This window comes from Scomber scombrus, chromosome 20 (assembly GCF_963691925.1).
Source record: "Scomber scombrus chromosome 20, fScoSco1.1, whole genome shotgun sequence".
NCBI lineage: Eukaryota > Metazoa > Chordata > Actinopteri > Scombriformes > Scombridae > Scomber > Scomber scombrus.
Genome location: NC_084989.1, coordinates 5,888,867 through 5,911,973, shown reverse-complemented (window position 1 = coordinate 5,911,973; position 23,107 = coordinate 5,888,867). Strand labels below are relative to the sequence as shown.

Below are 23,107 nucleotides of genomic sequence, written 5' to 3'. Positions count from 1 at the left end.
ACACTGCTGCACTGCTGATAGGGGTTTCTATAGAGGATTTAGTGTCTCATTATGGTCTGGATAAAGGTATATGCGCTGTATTAGTGTCCCATGAAATCATATCAGTATTTTTTTAGTGTAATACAATTCCTATTGAGGGATCAATGAAAGAATAGGAAGACCCTGAGTAGAGTTTCTTATACTTCAACTGAGTTTTTAGTACCCCAGACTCCATCTGAGACCTGAGGTGGGTCAGACCAGGTCTAGATGATATTCTGTCTAATTAGGTTGGAAAGGCTGCTGTTGCATTGCTGTGAGTCTCGTATCTATAGGGCATCAACATCGTGAAATGTGGGTTTAATTGACCCAATAAAGAGTAAATGAGATGTATTGCGGCTCTTTTAAAAAAAAAAAAAAGGTGGCTGCATTCTGCTCTCAGTGTCTCTCACTATTTGAGTTAAACCACATTTTGGATCAGGACCAACTATCTTTGGGTCTCGTCCTTTAAAAAAAAAAAAAATCTACTTCATCACCAGGAACAAAAGCATCACCAGCAATCATAGAGATACAGATTAGTGCAGGAGCTGCTTTTGAGTGGAGTTAATAAGCTCCAATTAACATTTATATACACGCTTTTTTCTACCAGCTCAATAAATTCCAGTTAGTTTCTGTTTGTAAGTGTGTACCAGTGGGGTTATTAGTAATGTAGTGAAAGGCAGCTTGTTTTGAGAGGATGAGAGAAAAAGGTTTGACGACTTTAATAGTTGGACATTTTGATGAAGCATGCGGTCGATGCTGACGATGCACTATTTATCATTAAATGTTTTCTGGGAACCTCGTTTCATGGGGTCTTTAAGATGCTTACCATTCTGACAGTGATGAATTACTGAGGGGGCTACTTTTTTTTTTTTTTTTTTTAAAAGCAAAGTTTAAATGATTGGACACAGAGCACACAGTACAACTTTATAAAACATCAGTATTGTTACTCCCACCTTTTTCACCTTATGAGACCTAAGGGTAAAGACTGGTGGGATAAATTACACATGAAAAAGTGATGATACGGTTGGTTATGTCAACGCAGATTATAAATATGGTTCATTTTGAAGGCAAGTAGTCAGTAGGTGTAAAAATATGAGGTAAATGTAGCATTTCAGCCGTCTACCTATGATCTTTGCAGTGAAGAAATATATAAAGTGATGAAATATATAAAACAATATTGTCCTTTATGACCTCATCACCACCTCCATTGTTTTCTTGCCTGTTTCTTAAGGTGCTAACTTGTGATTAGTCAGTATTCATCTCTTTCACAGCCCTGTCTCTTTCTCTCTCCTTACCTTTCGCACCTCCTGGCGTCCCATCAGTCCGCGCTGCTGTTTGGGAACTTGGCTTTAACGCTGCCCGCTGTGAGCGAGACACGCGAGCAAGTGAGCGAGAACCAGGCCCGACGGGGCTGGGAAAACCATCATGTGACCCCCCCCTCCGCCCCCGCCCCCCCCAAACTCTCTCTCTCTTCCCCTACCCGTCAAATTCACAGCGGCACCGAACACCGGCTAATTGGTTTCATCTGCGTCCCTGCTGGGCCAGGATAAAGGTGTGTAAAGGGATGACCTCATCACTCACACACACACATACACATATACTGTACACGCGGGGTCCAGATAGTATTTCTGTTATTTCTCGTGCTGTTAATCTGTGAGGTGTAAAACCATGTGTTTTTACAGCACAACACTATCCAAGTGTGTTCACCAGCTACATGCTTCAAGTGAGTGATCTTCATGCAATGTAAAAAGGTCAATATTAAAGAAAACAGGCATGAAAACATTCTAAATAGCTATATTTCACTATGTTTCAGTGTGTTTGGACACCCTTTGCATCTGCTGTACATTTAGGATACTTCTGTATATGTCCACCCTGTTGGCTGTATGCTGCTATTTTCCATGGTAATGATCCAATTTCCTCTCATGGATCATTAAATTTTCATCTAACGTTATCTAATCTGGCTAGAATTTACAAATATCATCTAGTTTGGGAGCTCTGGCTGGAGTTTCAGATGAGTCTTTACGAAAAGTGTGTTAAATTGATTTCCTGTAATTGTCTAAATCAAGGCGACCCTGACCCATCTGGTACTCAAAGCAGTTTATCTCAAGTCTAAACAGCATATTATGCTGGTTAATGTCTGATTATGACTGTGTGAGAAAATGAAAGCCCTCCCCTCCCCTCTCGGTGCACTCTCCACTCACCGTGAACGACTTAGCCGATGCCTTGTCGTCCTTGCCTGATATGACTTTGGCGCTCTTTCTGGTCTCCCTCAGTCTCTCGATGGCTGGAGGCTTCACAAACACGACGAAGGGTTTGAACTCCGCCGTCCGCAGGTGCTTTAGCGTCTAAAGAAAGACAGAAACTGAGTGAATATGAAAGCATGGGAATAGTTAGAGGTGTTACTATCGAGCAACCAAAGAGCAACCAGAACCGCTGCTTTAATGTATGGGTGGAACATGCATTTCTGTCCACATCTGATTTCTGTCCACATCTGTATGGGCTTCTTGTCTCTTCTTTCTGGTGACAACTGCATGAAAAGAAAACACCAATCTGGTCTCCCACAGAGGTAGAACAGAGGTCAGAGTTGGTTAGTGGTGGCGTCAGGCGTTGGGCCCTCCTCTGGATCTGGTACCACGATCAAGGTTTCTCACTGTGCTAATAGGCAGTGAGTTTGAACCCACAACTGATAGGAAGACGGATAAAAACCCAAAGGAGGGGCAGCAGAGGAACCACTGGAAACCATTCATTGCTGCTTTCATCAGCTGCTCCGCAGACAGTATCAGTCAGCAATAACATGCTTTGACACTCCTGCTGATCTGATCCATGAGTCATGCTGGAGAATGGCCTCATACTGGAAGTAGGGAAGGATGACTATTAGCTTACACAGCATCCTAAACTCATGCCAAAAACAAAAAAAACCCCAAAAAGTACATGTACATCCACCGGCGTGAGCTTCCACAGACTCTTTCTCACACACTTGAACTGAGGTCTCTAGGGTTAGCTCCCACTGCTGCTCAGCCCAAGCTGGTTTGAGAGCATGCCAGGCTAATCTATATAATGGTGTATTTGTGCCTCATGTGTGTCATTATCCACTGGGCAAAAACAAACAGAGGAGAGGATCTTTTGGGGAAAAGGCCGGACGATACCGGCCAGGCCTTGGATAATGGGAAATCAAACTCAGAGGTTATGTTAGGGCTCAGCGACAAGCCGACCATTTGTGTTCGGATCCTATCGTCACCACCCAAGACACATAAGCCAAAGAGGAAATCTTCAAATAGAGGAAATTAGTGGTAATTGCTCCCTTTAAAATGCCCCCTTTAAAAACCCACTTTGGTAACCCAGTAAGCAGCCAAGGCCTCAGGAAAACCAGAGAGGAGATCTATTGAGATAGGTGGGAGAGTGAGGTGCCAGTGGGCTTAAACTACAAGGATGTGATGGTCAGAGAGAATGGGATGCAGAGGAAGAGGGGGATTGTGTCACTCACATGAGGCTGGACATCCAATAGGCACACTTTGTTCTTGGAGAGGACAAAGCGTATCGAGTCCAGACTTGTCCCATAGTAATTCCCTTTATACTCGCCATACTCGATGAATCTGAGGGGCGAGATCGAAAAAGAGAGAGAAGTGGGGGAAATGAGAATCTTGTTGAGAAAACACCTCAAGAATCATTTTCTGTGGAGAAATTTGTATCGAATACGAGTCAAATCTCACCCTAATCTGGTCAACTGTGTCAGCACACTTCTGAGATTCATTTTAGAAATAATGATATATAAAAACCCAACAAATCCACAGAGACAGGAGGATTACTCTGTCAACCACTGACAGATCTGAAGATAGCATTCTTTAGCACAACTTAAAAACCAGACGTTTTGGCCGGGCTTGTTTTTTATATAATCTCCTACGTTACTCTTTCAATCAGTAACACCTGTTTGTTCCAGAGAGACCACAAAGTCCCTGAATGCCAAAACCTTCCCTGCTTAATCCATAAGGATTTTTCAGCCCAGCAAGCAAACTGGGCGCAAGCAAACAAACACTTTTCCACCGGGTAATCTTCCCTCTTTCGCACCAATCGGCTGTCACCTAAAAAAAAAAGAAAGAAAGAAAGAAAGAAAGAAAAAAAAAACAGAAACCCACCAGTGTATTTTTAGCTGAAAACAAGGAGGGGAAAAAAAGGCAGCGAGCGGAGTAACGACGTGGAAAGAATTTCGAGCTAATAGGACGGTGAGGTATGCTCACAGTCTGTTCATGACGAGTGTCGGACAGAATGACTGCCTCAGTGTGACTGATGCCATGTAAAAAGAGAGTTTTATGGTAATTGCCAATGTAAGAAAGTTTTACTCAGCTTTTTTTTTTTTTTTAAAGCAAGGCTTAAGTCTCTAAGAAAACTAAAACCCTCATATTTGGTTATGGGAAATTCATTTAAAGGCTTACAGTAGCCTGTGTTTAAAAACTCACACCTTGCAGCATTCTGTGCTGTTTGTTGTCATGAATGTTAAGAGGAGAAGGTATATAGATTACAGTCAATAATGCCAGCGGAGGTTTTTGGCTATATTGAGAGTATGGATCGTTGCCATTTCGACACAGAACAGGGCTTCCCTTGGGAAAGTTGTTCAAGCTAAACACATGTTGTTGTGGCCCCAATTCAGAGACCTTTTATTTAGCGTTTTCTGAGCAGAGCGCATTGTTTCTGCTGCATGCAATGAGGCATAACGCAAACAAGTTCATCTCACTCCTCGTTTACTTTGCTGCCTTGTAATTTCTGCGTTGAGTGTCCCACGCACGCACCCCACATCACAGCTCTGTCACTCACCCCTCCGACTCCCTGAAAAACATCGCATGCCTCGACCTACACCACAACATGGCCTAAATATACAGCTCCCCTTTCCCTTCTCCTCTCTGCATGCTCTGACACTCTATATGCACTCACCACCACAGGCTTCCCTCTATGTCGTATGCGTGTGTTTGCGTGTGTGTGAATGTTTTGCATGTGCACCCTACAGTATATCTCCCCCCCCCCCCCTTTCCAGCTCGTGTGAGACCGGCAGAAAGGCATCAATCATTCTTATGACTATTACAACTTGCATTTCAATTTGTTGGCCACAAATGTCAAGGCGGGCCGCGGTGTGGCTGGGTTCAGAGAGCGCGCCTAAGGGAAGGAGGAAGCAGAGACAGGGGGACCTCGGGGTCAGTGTCTGGAGATCTGTTACCAACGCAGGGCCCGGCCCTGTCAACACCGGCTCACAGTCAGTTACAGAGACGCACAGACTACAGCAGGGAAGCTGTGTTTGAACAGTGGCAACGAGCACTGGAGCAGGCAGGCTCTCACTGCTACGCTGCCTCTAGTGGTTTAGAGGAAGAGATGGATGCTGTTTGATTTCAGCAGGATTACAGTTGTCAAATCTCAATAGAGGTTTATTCATAACAGTGAAATACCAGAAATTACACAGAACTAAATCAAAAATCATGTTTTGTGGTATGATTAGTTCTGAAATTCTGGTATTAAAGGATTAATCAACCAAAATATCAACAACAGATCACCAAAGTCAAAGTGCACATGTGTTGTTTTTCTCTGTTTTAATTTGAATATCTTTGGATTTGGGAATTTTGGCCAGAAAAAAAACCCATGTGTGTCCTTGGGCTCTGAGACATTATGATGCCCATTCTTCACTGTTTCCTGACATCGTCTAGACTAAACAAATGCCCGATTCATTAAAAAAACACACTTTTTTTTTGTTAGGGGAAGGGGGGGCACTTCAGAGATCAACAAATATTCATGGAATCATAAATGAACACGCAACAGTTTGTCCTTAAAAACATAACAACCTTTTTCCTGTATATTCTGACCACGACTCTGACTATATTCTAGAAACATTTTGATTTGTTTTTCTTAACAATGCCCCTATTACTCCTTTGTATAAAATTGCGTGTGGAGTATTTGCATTTAAAGAAGCCAACCTCACGACCCTGATGGAGCACGTGCAGCTGAAAATGTTTGCACTGCGAAAAAAAAAAACTCAACGAGTGACTTGTATCTATTATTGAAAAGTGAAGTAAAAGTACAGTTAGATTATTTCAACATGTTCCCAAACTAACAAATTATATTTGAAACTAGACGCCCTTAAAACAAGTTTATTTATTTTGGAAACAGACAGAAATGATCAGGCTCTTGTTTTAAGTAAAAATCAAAGAAAGGAATCGATAATAGATCCAGTATGAATGCATTGAGAAGATGGAGATTTTTGTAAAATGAGGGAATAAACACAGCACTTGGAAGAAGACTTGTGCGACTTGATTTTCACTTATTTGAACTCGTTTCAACTCCTTCTTATGCAGATTTTGAGGTTTTTTAAAGATAAATATTCATATTAGGATTATGTGCGGTTGATATCAGCTGTAAAGTGACAATCTGAAGCTTGTACAGTGTGTTAAATCTGTCTGGACTCTAATTGTACCAGACACAGTCGTGCCTACTTGTTGTTGTGGATATCCGTCTCAAAGAGATGTTTGGAGATGAAGTGGTACTCCACGCCGTCGTTCTCCTGGTTCCTCTTGGCCCGACTGGTGTCTGAGAGAAAGAGAGAGTGAAGACAGAGAGAGAAAGAGTGATTACCTCAAACCCAGACTGTCTGACTCACTGTTGGGGCAGAAACCATCTGAACTGAGACCCTTATTAACATCGCTGGAAGTCTGAAACACAGCACGCTTGGCTATGCCAACCCTTGTATATATTATTGTGTAATTGCACTATAAAATACACAACCTGCAGCACTAAACTCAGACACTTAACTGACATGCAGCACAGCTTTACTGAGTCTTATTAAATTTGTCTCTTGTAATGTGGCTGCAGTGCCCGTAGAAACAGAAGCCATAGCGTTAGCCGCCAGTGTTAGCCACTGTAAGGTAATTGAGTTTGGGAGCTCTAATTAACATGAAGTCCCTACATTTACTTGGCCATAAACCATAAAGCCTCGTTGTAAAGTGGGCGGTGGGGGCGGCACGTGGAGGGAACGTGAGCAGGCAGCGCTGGTGGATTTGTAAGGGTCAAGGGGTCGGCTCGCACTCCGGCTCGTTTCGGGAGCGCCGCAAAAGGTCAGAGGGGAGAGGTGTGCGCCCATCAGACACTCCGAACAGCTCCAAAACAAACTATTAAACTTTTATCACCTGCGACTCAAAATGGTCAAGTTCTACTCTACTACTCCTCTGAGGTTTTTCTTCTTCGTCAGCATGTGTTGAGGCCGTGCCCTCCTAGTGGACCGGTGCCTTTCCTTTATATGTTCCATGCTGGTCTAACAAGGTTCATGGAAAACCAGAGGTGTGACTTATATAATGTGTCACTCACTTGAGAAAGAGAGACGGCTGGAAATTCAACCACGGTGGAGAAGACAGTGAAGAAGATCAGTGACTTTCTGTCAACAGCCACAGACAACAGTAGTAGGAAACACATAAGGACAAGGCCAGAACAGCCTTGTCATAAGATAACATATACTTAGAATGCCTCCCATTTAGAATTGTGTAAGACGCGTAGCCAAACAGCCTCTCGGTAATTCAACCGACACCGTCCACCATGCGTTATTTTGGCATCTGCTTTGTGGCGCTGAAAATAATTACAGTGCAACAGAAGAATGTGCATCCGTTCATTCCCCGATTCATGGAAAATATCAGTAAGCTTGGATTGGAATCAAAATGTTTAACCCCCAACTCTAATGGCTTATTGCAATGCTCCTTGTGTTTCTTAGACGGCTGGTTTACATTTTACTGCGACAAGCAAGAGGGAAGAAAAAAAAAAAAAAAAACCCTGAATCTTAACCGGGGCCACAAACTGGTGGTCTCCAAAACTCCGGTTTTCAAATTAACAAAAAGGGGTAACGCTTTCGGGCTTAATCTGAAACAACAGCAAGTGTTAAACACATCCATGTGTCCACTGGCAGCAATCAAACATTCAAAGAGAGGGAGACAAGAAGACTTGTGCCATGCGTCTTCTATATGGGTCAGAATCAGACAGTCTGGGCGCTATTAAACACAGCATCACAGGTCACATTTGAGAACAATTAACAGTCCTTGTGGAAAAAACGGCCCCACCGATGGGATTTTAATACCAGGGACATTTCAAGCGTCAGACTTCAAGTGGGACACATCCATTATGCCACACAGCATGTAACAAACACAGCAATTGACATCAGCGGTCTTCATATTTCCTCAAACTCTTGTCGCAGTTTCCCTCCAAGCCCCAGATGGTAACTACGCAATTACTAGTGCCACTGCCCCGCTTCAATGTATAAATCAAAAAGATTTATTTGTCCCAACATGTTGGCTGTGGGACATTCCAGAAGTGCAAAAAACTAAAAAATGCTGGCAGGGCTTGAAGAGGCAGTCGTTTGCAGCAGGGCTGGATGGTGTTCAGAATTATGGCGAGCTGTCATTTGGTCCTTAAAAGGAGAGAAAGGGAGGAGGCAGAGCAGGAAAAAGACAGAAAGAAAGTGAGAAGTAAACTGAGAAAGAAAGAAGAGGTAGTAGCCGGGTGCCAAATTGTGAAGCAGTGGAATGGCATGTCTTCAGGAGGTAGAAAAACGCAGTTTTCTCCATCACTCAGTGCTTGTCAGGCAGACAGTGAAAAGCTGACAATTACACAGGAGGAAAACCAAGCGCCTGAGCCTGGAGAGGACCAGTCGTGCTGCCTGAAAGCTGCCGCGGGTGTTACTCACTGCCACAATTACTCTGTCTGAGCTGTGTGTGTGTTTGTGTGTGTGTGTGTGTCCAGACTGGACTTTCATCACTCAATCTGCACAAGCACTCTCATACAATGTGAAAACTTAACTGGAACAAGTAAGCTAAACATCCTTCACCTAAAGTGATTACTGTGATTTGTTGCTAAAAACTCACAAAGTGCACCGGGGCCACTGTGCAGTCGCAATTTAATCTGGCATCCTGCACGCTTACATTTCTCTGTGAATGTGTTTCCAATGTGTTATGTATACATAAATGAGAGGCTTCCTGGGTGCAAATGGATTCAGAAGAGTAAACAGGGAGGCAACATGTTCCCTTGTCCTTCCTTTCCTCCCTCCAGAGATTAGCACTTCATCAGCAGATGGCTTAAAGATAGAAACTGAAAGTACCATAGATGTTTAGTAGTTATTATTCAAGATGTATACAGCTATTAGTCCATCAGTTATAACAAGAGCTTGTTTAAGTCAGAATGGTTTGTTTTTACCAAGAGAGCAATTGCTCCACTTACAGAATACAGAAATAAAGCATGTTGATGAAAGTTTTAACCGCAATATTTTACCTTTTTTCTGCAGCATAAAGAAACCGGATCTTAAAAAATGTCTTTAAAATTTAATATAAAAGTATAAACTGTTGTAAAAGCTGTCGTTAGGGTGGCTTAATCTCATTCCCTGACTGACTTTGTGTCATTTAAAAGTAAAAACGTCTCGTTTCAGGCTGTTAAATGTATAAATGTAAAATATATTATTTCCTCCATTTTTCTTGTAAGCTGGTGAAAGTGCAGCATGTGGAGGAAGCCGGTGTCTTCATTCCCTTTAAAAGCTCTTTGCCAATAAATAGCAGAAGTGAAACAGTGGTCTGGTAAAAGGCTCGCGGGGGACATGATGTAGAAAACATACATTCACACATAAGACAAACACACAGATAAGAAAGCAGAAAAACAGAGGAGACAGAGAGAGAGAGAGAGAGAGAGAGAGAGAGAGAGAGAGAGAGAGAGAGAGAGAGAGAGAGAGAGAGAGAGAGAGAGAGAGAGAGAGAGAGAGAGAGAGAGAGAGAGAGAGAGAGAGAGAGAGAAAAGAGGTTTGGAAGACAAATTGAATCTACTGAAAGATGCTTGGCTTGTGTTGGACTTGACCTGGCCTCAGTAAGAAGAGTGGAGTAAACTTACGTGGGATGGTCACGCTGAAGTGCTGGGGGTCAGAGATCAACAGTTTCCTCTTAAGCTCGTTCAAACCGACTCCGGTGGGTCCTGCACACACACAAAAACAGCATGAAAAAGGACAGAAGTCACAGAAGTCACAGAATCTACGACTACTCATCTCCAGTAAGGCCAGAGAGGCTCGCTGTCAGGCTGAATGTTCCCTTCCTGTCTTGTAGATAAGACATGTTGAGTCAATATAATCAATGAATTAAAGGTGCACTCCACTGATTTAGCATTGCAATCTCATAAAACTTAAGGACTTGAGAGTCAAAGAGTCAAAAAAGAGACTGAAAGTTGATTGAAGTTGCAGAGGCCGACATATTCTGACTTTTCTATTGTGGGTCAAGCTCCAAAAACACAGGATGTTACACGCAACTTTATAGCACCTCTCAGCCTCTCGACGTCTAATAAATAAATACCCACGTCTTTTAAACTCCATGCTCCCAGACTTTCACTTTCAAATTTGTCTAAATAGTCTCAGAGCCTAAGTGAATATGACATCATAAGAGTTCTTTTTTCAGACAACATAATTATATATATTTTCACAGACTGAGTGTGACACTTCGTAATGAGTAAACTGAATTTGATGTGGAAAGTCACTTTAAACAAAATTAAATAACACGTTTTTTCAGCTTTTCTGTTACATGCTTAGTTTAGTTGTGTCATTTGTTTGTTCTTGAGGAAAGTGAGAAATTTGTTAAATTATGAACCTAATTTACCACAGTGTGAAATTAATTTCATACGCTATTAAAACACAATCAGCCCAGCCGAAGCCTTTCAAGCACAGAGGATTGATTACAACAGGAACTCTACTATTACAGTCATCTTTCATTGCAGTTTGGCAAAATAATAAAACTTCACTTTAAAATAAGTACATAGTGAAGGTGAGGATGAGTGGGAGAGGAGACTATTGGTTTAACTGTACCTACAAGAGATGAGGACCAGTCCAACATTTAATAGCCAGCATGTGGGGACGTCAAAGTTAATCAAACTGAGCAAATTATTTGATTTTAATAAGAAAAATAAGGACTATGTCAGTTTGGAAACTATTTTGAGCAGACATCACAAACATAAAATATATTCCTTTTTTTAAATTAGCAGAGGTTAAAATGTGTCTTTTTTTATTTTTGGAAGCCGACTCTGCTTTGGTGGAAGTCTCTTTAACCCGAAAGCACTTCTGCAGTGTTTTGGTGGTTGTTACCAGGGTGCCGCTACATCATCCTAACTTGAACCAACTGGCATCAGTGTCGTCTAACAGACTGGTTTTGGAGTTACAAGTGCACGGCTGGCCCTTTTCAGTGTTTCGGCACAGCTCTGCAGTGTGTGGACAGTTAGAGACAGAGCTTGATCTGGGCTCGAGATTCTTCGCATGCCTGACGTTCTGGGCAGGCACTACAATCGCATCAAACCCTATTGGAAATTCATTTCTCCAGGCAAATGTGTTTAGCAGGTCGCTCCTCTAAAACAAACGGACAATGAGTTCACTCAGCGATGCGGATTAGGTGGAAAGACGGGGAGAGGGATGAAGAGAGAGAGAGAGAGACAGGGAGGAAAAAAAAATGTTGAAAAACATTATTTTTTAAAGAAAAAGCTGCTGCTGTTTCCTTTGGTGCTATCTGCGCTGTTCATCTACGGTTCATCTGGTGTGAAGCAGGAAGGTTTTTGAAGTGATCCACAACCTGATAAATAGGTGTGGACAACAAGCCCCCTTTTAAGCATAATCTCTGAACACTGGCAGCCATCGCAGACAGACAAATTCACACCCCATGCTTTCCCTTTCCCTCTGCGCCCGGCAACACATGGTTTGGGTCCTATTGTGCGACTGCTGTAAGTGATAAAACCTGTTTCCTTAGTGCACTCACACACTCTACTGTGAATTCAAAAAGTGAAAAAAAAAGAGAGAAAAATACCCCGACCCTCTTTGGGCCGTCGTCGCGAGGCATTCTGTGGTTTTGCCGTCTCACATAAACAAGCACATGGCCAAGCAAAGACAGCAATCCATCTTAACTGGGCAGACAGAGTTTTTCAGCAAGGAAGAGAAAAAAAAAAAGAGTCACAGAACCTAAGGGGGTTGAGGGCTCGGGTGATTTATTAAGATGAGGAAATGGAGTTCATTTTGAATTTGTTTCGGGAGCGCGCGAGGAATGCAGCTGTGCTGTTTGAACAAGGCTGTGGATCAATGTTGTTGTAGGTGCTGAAGGTGGCAGACCGTGGTAATAGAGGCTCTTTTATGAGCTCTATCACAGTGGTGCAGACAGGAACCTCCACACAAGCTTGTTTGCTTGAATCCGAGCGTGGATATCAGCTCCCGTGCACGTGGGACCGACAGAGTCATTTGTGCACTTCTGCGTGCTCGTAAAAAACATTTTCACCTTTTACATCGCTCCCTTGCTTGCCACTTGCGATATCAATGATGCATGGCAGAGGGCCTTCTTCAGAATACCTCAGACGGCGATTAAAGCTTATTCCAGCTGTACCATCGCCTGCCAAGGGGGCCCAACAGGCCCACCACCAGGTCTTTTTACAAGCAGAAGCAGTGCCCTGTGCTCCAGTTCCACCGTCTGACCTGAAATACGCCACCTCTTTGTGCATTGTTTGTTTTTAACAATGCCCCAATACAACAGCAACATTATAAATCTGAACACCACAATAAAAAGCGGCATAACTCTCCCAATTTTTCAGGTCTGAGCTGCGTATTTACATTGTGTTTATGTGTTTTTCTCTCCCTCTCTGTCGGACTCTCTCTCTGGCCTTCTCGTGGTACTTCTGGCCTCGCGGATAGTCGTGCCAGTAAAAGTGTCAGACTTCATTACCGCGCTCATTAGATACGCCGCCCTTAATATCGCCAGCTTAATAACTTCCAGGCCAAATGCGGAGCACCATCGCATGCAGCTCGCGTCGAAAGGCTGGGGAGTGGGGCCGGGCCCCGACCAGGACCGGCTCCGGGGCCCCCGAGCCTCGACCCGACCTCAAAAACCTCCCAGCCTGCCTCACATCCAGTACCACAGCCCAACTCACAGCTCTGGCTTTGCTGCTACCGCACGACAGTGGTGCAATAGAGGAACCACAAGTCATTTACAACACACTGCTACTTCATATTCAACAGGGCAAAGCCTTCAAATAGAGTTCCACTTTTATATATTTGGATACTACATAAATATTCACTTAAGTATCAGTGTATTTGAAATATGTTAGGGCTAAACCTCAATATAAAAACTTTCAATTCATCAACATTGCCTCTAAGTTCAGTGTGTCAAGTTACAAGGGAAATGTGGAAATCAACACACCATTTTGTCAGGTTAAATAATCAGATTTCTTTCAAAACCAGCAGCGGTTAAGTCAAAGTATGCATACTGTATATAAAAATATATTTTCATTGGCTGCCTGATTTTAAATGTACAAAAACCCAGATAACTATCTCGATCTTTGAAACGGATCTCAGACTGTGCGCTCCATTTAAATGCAGGACTCGAGCGGCGGGGTCGTTCATTAGTGGGTACTGCTGACCCGAGTGACCACATGAATGAGAAAAAAACGCCTCGAGGCATTCCTGAACAGCTTTTTGGGAGAGGGTAGATGTTTGATATGAAAATAGTTGGAGGGAGGGAGGGTGAGGAGGGGTGGGGGGGGGGGGGGGGGATGTCGTGCTGGAGCGGAGTGGAAAAAGTGCCGGGGCTGAGAGTGAGTCAAGCACAGAGGGTCGTGTCCCGTCTGGAAGTCCTGAAAAATACACGCAGACTTCACCTCTGCTTGAGGAAGCTGCGTGAAAATTTGCAGCCGGGAGTCTAAACAATACAAGCTGCTTTTGTGGATTAAACAAAAGGGCAAATGCTATAGTTAAAAAGCAATTTCCTCAAGTCGTACATTAAAGGAATAAAGTGTCTCAACCCCTGAGTGAGAGGAGTTCGAGAGAAACGATTCCTAATAAGAAAAATCAAGAGGCTCCGGGGAGAGGAGGAAGCAGAGGCAAAGGTAGAGAAACATAAAGCAGATCTTTCCTTGGCCCCTCTGCTTCGTTACGTGTGAAATTGTCCATAGGTTGTCCTCCAAATTATGGAAGTTAATTGAAAATATTTACATTAGCGTGACGGGCGGGAGAGGCTCTGCATCCTCTGCGTAAGGGCTGTGACAAGCTGGCAGCAAAATGGGCTCGCTAATTAGCAACACGTCTGATGAAGTCCATGCTCTGTGTGGTGTTTTTTAAGTGAGCCAAGGCCTAGTCAATCAGGCTGGGAGTGAACTGTGGAGAGAGCATGCGTGAGATTTTGAAAAAAAAGAGAAAAGAAAAAGAGTGTACCCTCATTGCCAGTGGTGTTCATTCCTAAATTAACCTGCAAATGTTTAAAAATTGCTGTTGGGACATCTGTAATAGAAGATGAAGACTGGAACAGACTCCGGCTCTCATTCCTTCAGTGCATCTCCCGCCTTGATGAATGGAAATCGATTGGAAGGAAATCGCACTGAAAAAAAAAACTTTTTGGGAATGTTTTGTTCCATCTGTGTCTGGGACATTCTTGTCATTTTTTGTTACGAGTAACAAACCTAAAAAGGAAAATGTGGAGGAGGCTTCGAGGCTCACTGATGGTACAGTTGGTCCCCAGAAAGATTTAAGTCTTTACTGTTGCACCTGGCTTCGAATATTGTTCCACTGGCAACGTTTTCGTCCTCCGACCACAAATACAGAATGAGAAACCGCTAAATTCATCTCAAGAACTTGGCGCGTTGTCGAAGCTCTTTTTTTGGATGGGGGCTTTGTAACACCCGCTCCTCGAGGCAAGTGTTAACAATTCCGTTGTATTGAAAAAACACAGAGAGAGGACACTGAGAGGGAGGCGTCGTAAATGAAAGTATTAAATACGACTGATTAAAATGAGGTCTGCTCTGTCGATTCCACCGGGTGCTAAAAGTCTAGCTGGGGGTCGTGGGAGGCCGAGGCCGGGCCACCTGGGACATCTGGAGCTGCAAAAACTCTGAGTCACAGTCGTTTTCTGTGAGATGTATGTGTCATTATAAAGAGAGGAGAGGATTTTCATTAAAATCTATGGCGTCTGCAGTGCCAAGTTTAACACCGCTCCACTCAAAAAACAATGCAATGTGTGAGGTAAGCAGTGATATCAGAGTGTCATATTTTTGATAAAGTGTTTTAGGGGTCCAGCTCACTACTCACCCACTAAGATCACCAGCCTTTGTTTAGCTCCGCTCAGCCTGCGGTAGGTGGTGACCTCCTCGTAGGTGGGCACGTCGGCCATGTCGTACATCTCGCTCTTCTTGCACTCGTACATGGACTTGTTGGTCTTCTTGTCTCTCCTGCTGAGACGGAAGCTTCTCCTGAACCCCGCTGCAGGGTCAAGATGAAACAATATAGGAAAAGAGAGGAGACAGAAAAGAAAGAAATGCATTAATCTACGAGATACGAGAACACAAAAAAAATCTATGTGTCAGTGCGTGTGTCGATGAGTGTGTTGAAATCCCAACGCAACTGTATGTACGCATAGACCCGCAGCTGTGCGCTTGGATTTATGGTCATTTCAGTGTCTTGGCAAACACTTCCACAGCTTGATGTCCAATACCTCATACTGTATTGTGCAGCTCAGTTTTATGACAGCTATCTTTGCTGTAGGTGAAAGAATGACAGCGCAGCACGCGGCCAAACAGTTTCTCCTTAATATTGCACTCAAACGCTTGATTCAGATTTTCCCCTGGTGACATATAATGGGAATTAATTTTCTTCTCTGGTGCATACAGGCAACTCTTGAAGACTGTGGTGAGGTTTTGAAGGGGGTTTTACATTTGCGGAAAAGCTACACAAAACACTACTGGATGTTTTCTCTGGTACTTCTGGAGTCTGGTGACTTCTGAAGCCAGATTTCTGCTGAGAGTTTATGATGAGAAGCGAAGGAAACATGATATTCTTTCAATATAATATAATAAGTTTAGTGCTACTTTGTTAACTGTCAGGCTGTGGATCTGCAATTCATTTAGGTTGCAATTTCAGATATTAGTGAGGTCTGTCTGTGCAACGCCTGTCTATGTGTGTGTCATTTAGTGTTTTGTGGCTCTCTAGCTGCCTTGTCCTGTATGTATTGGTCGCTGATTGGTTTATGGTGTGCACCATGTCCTTGGATTGCCGCTACAAAGGCTTCTTAACATACCAATCCGAGAGTACGCACGCCTTGATCTGATGATCTACGACAGTATCAAAAGGAAAATTTTCCCCCTAATTTGAGGACCACGGTTTCATATTCATGGCAGATGTTGGTTAAACCTAAAAAAGAGGTAAATCTCCAGAAGCCAGGACGTCAACTATCCTATTTCTGTGTACGGTCGTGGGTTGTTTCCATCCTTCTCTCTCATTATTTCAGTTTTTAATCAATAATTAATGAACTCAAAAGTATGATGCAAGATGCCCACGTAAGATTAAAGCAGCATGAAAATTATGGACTGAGAAGAAAAAATTGGGAGTTGAAACAATCCCTGATACACACACCCCTTTAATATTTTCCACAACATTTTCAAATAACTGTGTGGCTGTGCAGACATGCAGCAAAGAGAAAAGAATCTGCATTCTTCTCAGCTTGTTCTTTTCCAAAAACAGTCCCTTAATAAGGGATGGAGCAGTGGACCTATGCTGAGTTACAAATGAAACACACTGTAAGTCACTGGAGCAGAATAATAATAATGTTTTCTCATGAGCCCGTGTATACGACTGTCCACACGTGCCAGTGTACTGAATATAGTGTTACACTGAACATTTAGGGCAGACTTTGTTCCACTGTGGGCAAGTTGTGGCTTTCGTTGTCTGTGCCATTTCTCCTGTGGTTAATCTACTCATTCAGCACCCTCTCCTCCGCCGCCCCCACCCCGCACCGAGGGAGTATTACCTCCGCCGCACAGTGGAAAACATCAACCGCTCATCTGCATTTCTCTCCTGTGGAGACATCATACTGCAACTAATGTCCACAAGGTTTGACATCATTACAATAAACATTAACAGTATAGTGCTCATGATATCCTATTGAAAGTGAGCAGCTCATGTTCAAAAGATTCAACCCCAAAAACCCCAACTTGGTCTGTCATATATCCCCAATGCAAACACACGACTGGCTAACTGGGCTTTAACTAATACTATAAAAGTCATTCATTCTATTGGTATTGGAGTTTGACAAGCTGCCATCTCGTTAGCTCAGGGGTAGACAGGTGCACAGGGTTTGATTACAAGCCACAACAGATAATACAAAGCGCCATCTCTCAGCTGAGGGGGGGCCCTAAGTAACACAATGCCCCTCAAATTCACTTAAACCCTCCTAGACAGCTCAATCCAAATAGTGGAGGGAATTCTCTTCTTTTCCTCCCCGAGCGCTGCCTGAGGGTAAATAAATTAAAGCCTCATGCAGTGGTGAGCGGTACCATCCCTAACCTTCAGTGCTGATGGAGAACGACAGACGGGATGGATATTAAATGGATCCAGAATTAAAAAGGGATTCAGGGCTCTGCTGAAACAAAGCAAGGCTGCCTGTTTGTCATAAAATGCATCGGCTATGTTGGAAAACCAAGATGTTTGTCACAGGATGACCCAAGTATAAGGATTACTGTTAGAGAAGGAATGTATGATATGTGCAGCACCGAGATCCAGTACCTCTTTTTAATGGTGTGACAGGTCAAATCAAATTGGTTGACAATAGCTCTGCTTTGAATTTGCCTGGAATGAGAGCTGAGCAGAGAAGCAGTGTACTGGTGTGTTTTTCTGCAGAAGAGAGTTGTGTGTCTTGGTGTATGGAGTTAAAGTTTCCTTGCTTAGGTTCCCCACCCACACACACACACACACACACACACACACACGCACACGCACCTCCTAATGGTGTGCACCAGGCCGTGACTGGGTAATTGCCAGAGCTCCAACTGAAAACTTGCCTGTACGCATGCGCACACTGTTTCACTTGCTCTGCTTTTCACACAAACACTTCAATTCAAAGCCTTTTTTTTTTCAGTAAAACAGAAACATGAAAAAAAAAGTTGAGGAAAAAAAGATGAGCATATTTAACGCGGTGTAAACACAAGCAGTGACTGCGCACACACACACACACACACACACACACACACACACACACACACACACACACACACACACACACACACACACACACACACACACACACACACACACACACACACACACACACACACACACACACACACACACAAAGACATGAACACACAATTGCTTGGAAGTCGCCAGCAGTCCTGCAAGCCCATTTTCCAGTGTGATAATATCTTACAGCCACGTAGGAAATTCAGCATGTGCGTAAAGAAAGCGCCCGGAGGCCTCTGCAAACTGTGAATACAAAACTGCCCACTCGGACACTAACATCCTGTGAAATGCTACTACTCCACACCTGTAAAAGAAATGGCTACAACTGTAAAAGGAAGAAAAAAGAAAAAGACACAGTGCAATAAGACAAATGCTCATAAAAAATAACAGATGACTCGAAAAGGCTCAAGTCGTGCATTTGCCAATGCGTGTCTGAAAGGGGAGAAGCCTGAGAACAATACAAGCACCAGGTCTTCCAGACGTCACGCGTAGGCGATCAGCGAGATGACAACACGGAGAAGAAGAAGAAGAAGAAGAAAAAAAAGACTGCCATTTTCCCTCCAATCAAACTTCATTTTGTGTAAAGAGACAGATAGAGAAAAAAGTACAGTGAAGCTGAGAGGAAAAGGCTCATAGTGAAACCACCTGTTGCAAAGCCCCAGTGCAGTGAGGGCAGACGTCTTAAGGGGCCTAACGACAAGAGACCTTGCTGACAGCTCCAGTGCCATCCTGGCTCTGCCACGGGGGGGCCTTCTCTCCTCCAGACTAATGGAGATGACATCTATGGAATTAACCAGGCATGGCAGCTGCGGATTAAGTGAGCGGTGCGCTCTCGGCTCGATGCCGCGCGCTGTGGTTTAACGCTGTAACACTTAGTCCCGTTCGTGGGCACCAAATGTGGGAAGCATTACCGGCTCTCTCGGCCTCATTATGCGTGCCCATTACTGGCTCGGTTGGAAGGGATGAGGAAGGCGCATGGTAGGCAACTAGCGAAGGAGGAGTACGCTTTCCACACTGTCAGCCATTATTACCCCAATAGTGAATAAAAAGAAAGAACGTTGCTGCTCATAATGACAAAAATACAAAAGGCTGCGGTAGACGGGAAGAACTGCTCTGCTTGATTTATCACCAATTTTCTTTTCTTGCATAATACAGGGAAACATGCTAGACTTTCGTGGCCAAATATGCCTGGATTTCTGGAGTTTTGACATTACTGTGAAGACAGATGTTGAGCGGTGTCACTGTGGGTCAACATCATGGACTGTAAAATGCAGCTGCAGGATTCGAGAGGGAAGAAGGAGGATAGGAATCGGGAAAGGAGAGGAATCAGGAGAGGAGAGTAATCAGGAGAGGACAGGAGAGAACTGGGGGAGGAGGGGAATCGGAAAAGCAATCGTGAGAGGCATCAGAAGAGGAGAGGAGAGAGGAGGATGGTGGAAACGATAGCAAGTGAAAGAGAAGGAAGCGGACATATCCAGACAGACAAGTGTGTGTCCTTCAAATACTCCCATCTCTCTCCTACAAATGCTAACGGGCATCTGTGAAAATGGTTATAGTTCAGTCATAAAGTGTGCTCCGTGGCTGATGTTAGGATATTTGATTGCATGAGGCGTCCAACTGTTTCTGGGACAAGATCTCAACAGTGTACACGTATAGTATGTGACCCGACCGTTGGACTTTAGAGATGTTAACAAGCAACTGTCAGTTTGACTTCGGCCGAACTGACGGACGTCACTCTTCTCCTGACCGAACACGACGGAAGCGAAATAGAAAGTTTGTTGGTGTGACATTTGAAATATGTACGTGTAACAGTCCAGGGTGGTGAACTCATTAGAGTAATATCAGGGGAAAACACATTCTAGGAGTAGTTTCCACAGCCCCCGCACTAAGTATTTGGAAAGTGGTACCAAACCCAATTGTTACAGGCTTATACAGTGGAATAGTGCTCTAGACCTTTGGCTGCTAGAGGTCCATTTGTGTCGGGGGCTATTTGTTTTTCCCCTCCATCTTATCCCACAGCTCTTTGGGCTCAGGAATGTCTCGTCTTAAAACGATGCCTGATGCCTTATGTGTTGGCAAAAAAAAAAAAAAAAAAAGACATTCACACACGCACACAGAAGTACCTCTGCTTCTACTAGAGTCCTTGAAGCTGCTATCAACATGCCAAAAGGGGTTTCTAAGTGCCAAGAGCGCTGAGGCTAAATGCCTGCTTTCCTGTTTGTCTCATCAGCCTGACGTTCAGACAGAGAAGATGCTCTACAACAAAGCCGCGGTGAAGGAAATTCCATGTCTCTTTTCCAACTCTTTTAACAACTGGAACGGTTGGTTGCTAAAGCTGATAAAAGCACACCTGTCAAGCCAGTGCATATACCTTACTCTGATTTTATCCAAACGCTGGATAACCATTAAATGCATATCACTGTAATCTTATGAGGTGATGTTATGAGGTGATGTTCCTCTCTGTTTGGACTCAGACTGGGGGGAAAAACACACTTATCCCAGTGTATTGGATCCTGCACATTCGCACCTATTGAACCTTCAACCTGATGAACTCGTCTTATTTTGGAACTGGAGCATTTTTTTTTTCATTTCAGTTTACACTTCTCCACTCTTTTCCATGACTTGGACGTAATTGGATTGTGAGGAGCTGATGGATATCCCAGCCCCCATTTGTTCAGCTTTGACTGATTTGGAGCTTCATGCTTGCCCACCATCCATCCATTGTTCCTTGTTCAGAGTGTGACTTTTGAAGTTTTTGGGCATTATGATAGAGATGTGAAATGTCGCTGTGCCTTGACATCCATATAACAGTGCAGGTGTATAGAATGTCTGGCTAAGAGCACTAACGGATAAGCAGGAAAAACATATAATCCCTGAGTGCATCTTCTTGAAATGCACACTGGGTGTCAAGCCCACTCTTTGTTGGAAACAAACTAAAGTCTCCGAGCAGTGCTTTCTAGAAAGGCCTGATGGGAAGGTACCATGGGACGCAGTTTTCCTCCTCCTTTGCTGAGCTTCATTCTCTGGTCTGCTGGCTCGAAAATCAAGCAGCATCTCTAGGCACATGAATCTGCTCGCCCCCGAGTAGTGCTCGAGGATCGCTTTTGGCAATGGCCGTTACAGACGTTGCATCACTGAGAGAGGCATGAAGAGAAAACAAACCAAAAACTAAGGACAACAACAGCCTACCCCCCTCCCACCGCCTCCTTTATTTCCCCCATGCAACCTCAGTAGCATTGCAAAAGCATCTGTAAGTTCTAGGATTTCAAACTGTTAAGGACGGGCCAACTCTAAATCATACAACCACATCCAACAGGCTGAAAAGCCATGCAGCAAGTACTCTCATAGAGAAGATGTTATTATAACTCACAATTTTTTTCTCTCCTCCTCCTGAGGTTCTCTCATTTCAGTTAAACCTCGTTCTGGGCTGCTGGAGTCAAGAAATTCTGCTAACCCGCTAGAGTGCTGGATGTTGTTTGGGTACCGAGGAGGAAAAGGAGAGGCTGAGGTCATTGACCTCATGGAGGAGGCAGGGTGACAGTAAGGGCAAGCCTGAAGGGGACAGAGAGGAGTGGAAAAACGGACTGGTGTTTGGCATAGTTCGGCACTGGGAAGTGACCCTGATTGAGCTTGGCAGACATGGCTCAAACTTAGTATTTATAAACTTGTGTGCACTGGATATCCTGTGAAATCTGGAGTCTAAATGGTGTAGTGTGCAAGGAAAGTTCTGAGGCCAGTTTACCTCTTAACCTTGACATCTGAATATAGACAGAAGGGGAGAGAGAGAGAGAGAAAGAGAAAGAGATGGACATAGAGAGGAGTTGTGTACGAGCCAGTTCGGACGGCTTGTGGTCCTGCCGAGGGACGATACCTTATGATTTGTCGGGAAAATGACAGTGGTAATAAAAACATGATGGGGGAACATTTTCTGTACAAGACAGGGAATTGGAAGCAGCTCTCTGGAAAGGCTTGCAGAACCAAAGCGGGCCACGGTAATTGTCATTAAGTCTGACCGGGACCACATCAACAAAGCCGGCACTCGGCCGGACCTCTAGAACAAAGCATGGAAAACAAGCCGTCCTTTTAACCCAAATCCATCCAGATCCATTCTCATAGATTTCTTCAGACCCACAGCAGAGTCAGAACAGGATAACTACTACATTCTGCAAATCCATCACATGATCTGCCAATATACTCATGCTGTCAGCAAGGGAGCAGAAATAGCACGCTGTAGGCTAGTGTGCCACTACAGAATTACTCTTGTGTTTTTTTTAACATGGGAATCGAAGTTGAATCAGTTGCACCAAATTTACTCTGGGCTTTAAAAAATATATGCATGTTATAAAAAACAAGTAACTATTTCTCAGTGCACAAAAGAACAGACTATTAACAGCTGGTCTATAAAGGAAGGGTTAAAGGTCGAGGAAGGATAAATGGAGGGGGTCACACGTCTAACACAGTCTTGACAACTGTCTTCACAGTTAATGCATTGATGGACCAGTCAGGTCAGGAGTTAGGAGGGAAGAAGGAGGAGAAGAAGACAACATCTCTCACCTAGGTGGAATCCGCTACTATAGTCAGCGTCCTCTGGTGATGAGAAGAGAAAGAAAGGAAAAAGCCAGAAGAGAGGCACAAAATCATGTTAAAAGAGAAAAGTCAGACATGACAGCACAGGCACCTAATCCTCTAAAGCACATACTGGAAAGATGAAGCTAAATGTAAAAGGACACATAAAATATACATATACAGTAAAGGGGACAATTTATTTTGGGTGTTATTTATGTTAATGGAGAATCAGTTCATTACATTTGACTTTGTCCAAAAATCATAGCCATTGATGTAGTGGTACTGATGTAGAAAGAAGAAAAAGGCTTCGTTCTTACATTTTCTCTGAACATACACTCAATGTAAGTTTACACTACACTACATCTTTGGCCATTGCTTTGGATGTTCTTTGGAAGTCCATTAAAATTTCAGTATTATGAGTACATTTGGCAGACGTAAGATTACATGAAGTGTTCATGTGAAAGGATGATTCTCTAGACGACGTCCACTCTAATGAAAATGACGAGTTAGATG

General features: G+C 43.6%; 1 protein-coding gene across 4 annotated transcripts in view; it reads right to left on the bottom strand.

Moving 5' to 3' along the window:
• Positions 1–23,107, bottom strand: part of mpp7a (MAGUK p55 scaffold protein 7a) — a 135,442-nt gene that overhangs the window by 6,999 nt on the left and 105,336 nt on the right. For all 4 annotated transcript variants that reach the window (XM_062441539.1, XM_062441538.1, XM_062441540.1 and 1 more), the window contains 5 exons: positions 15,107–15,277; positions 9,907–9,987; positions 6,489–6,582; positions 3,503–3,611; positions 2,220–2,363 (listed from right to left, as the gene is read on the bottom strand). In XM_062441539.1, coding sequence (XP_062297523.1) covers positions 2,220–2,363; positions 3,503–3,611; positions 6,489–6,582; positions 9,907–9,987; positions 15,107–15,277 — 599 coding nt within the window. The remainder of the gene's footprint in view (positions 1–2,219; positions 2,364–3,502; positions 3,612–6,488; positions 6,583–9,906; positions 9,988–15,106; positions 15,278–23,107) is intronic.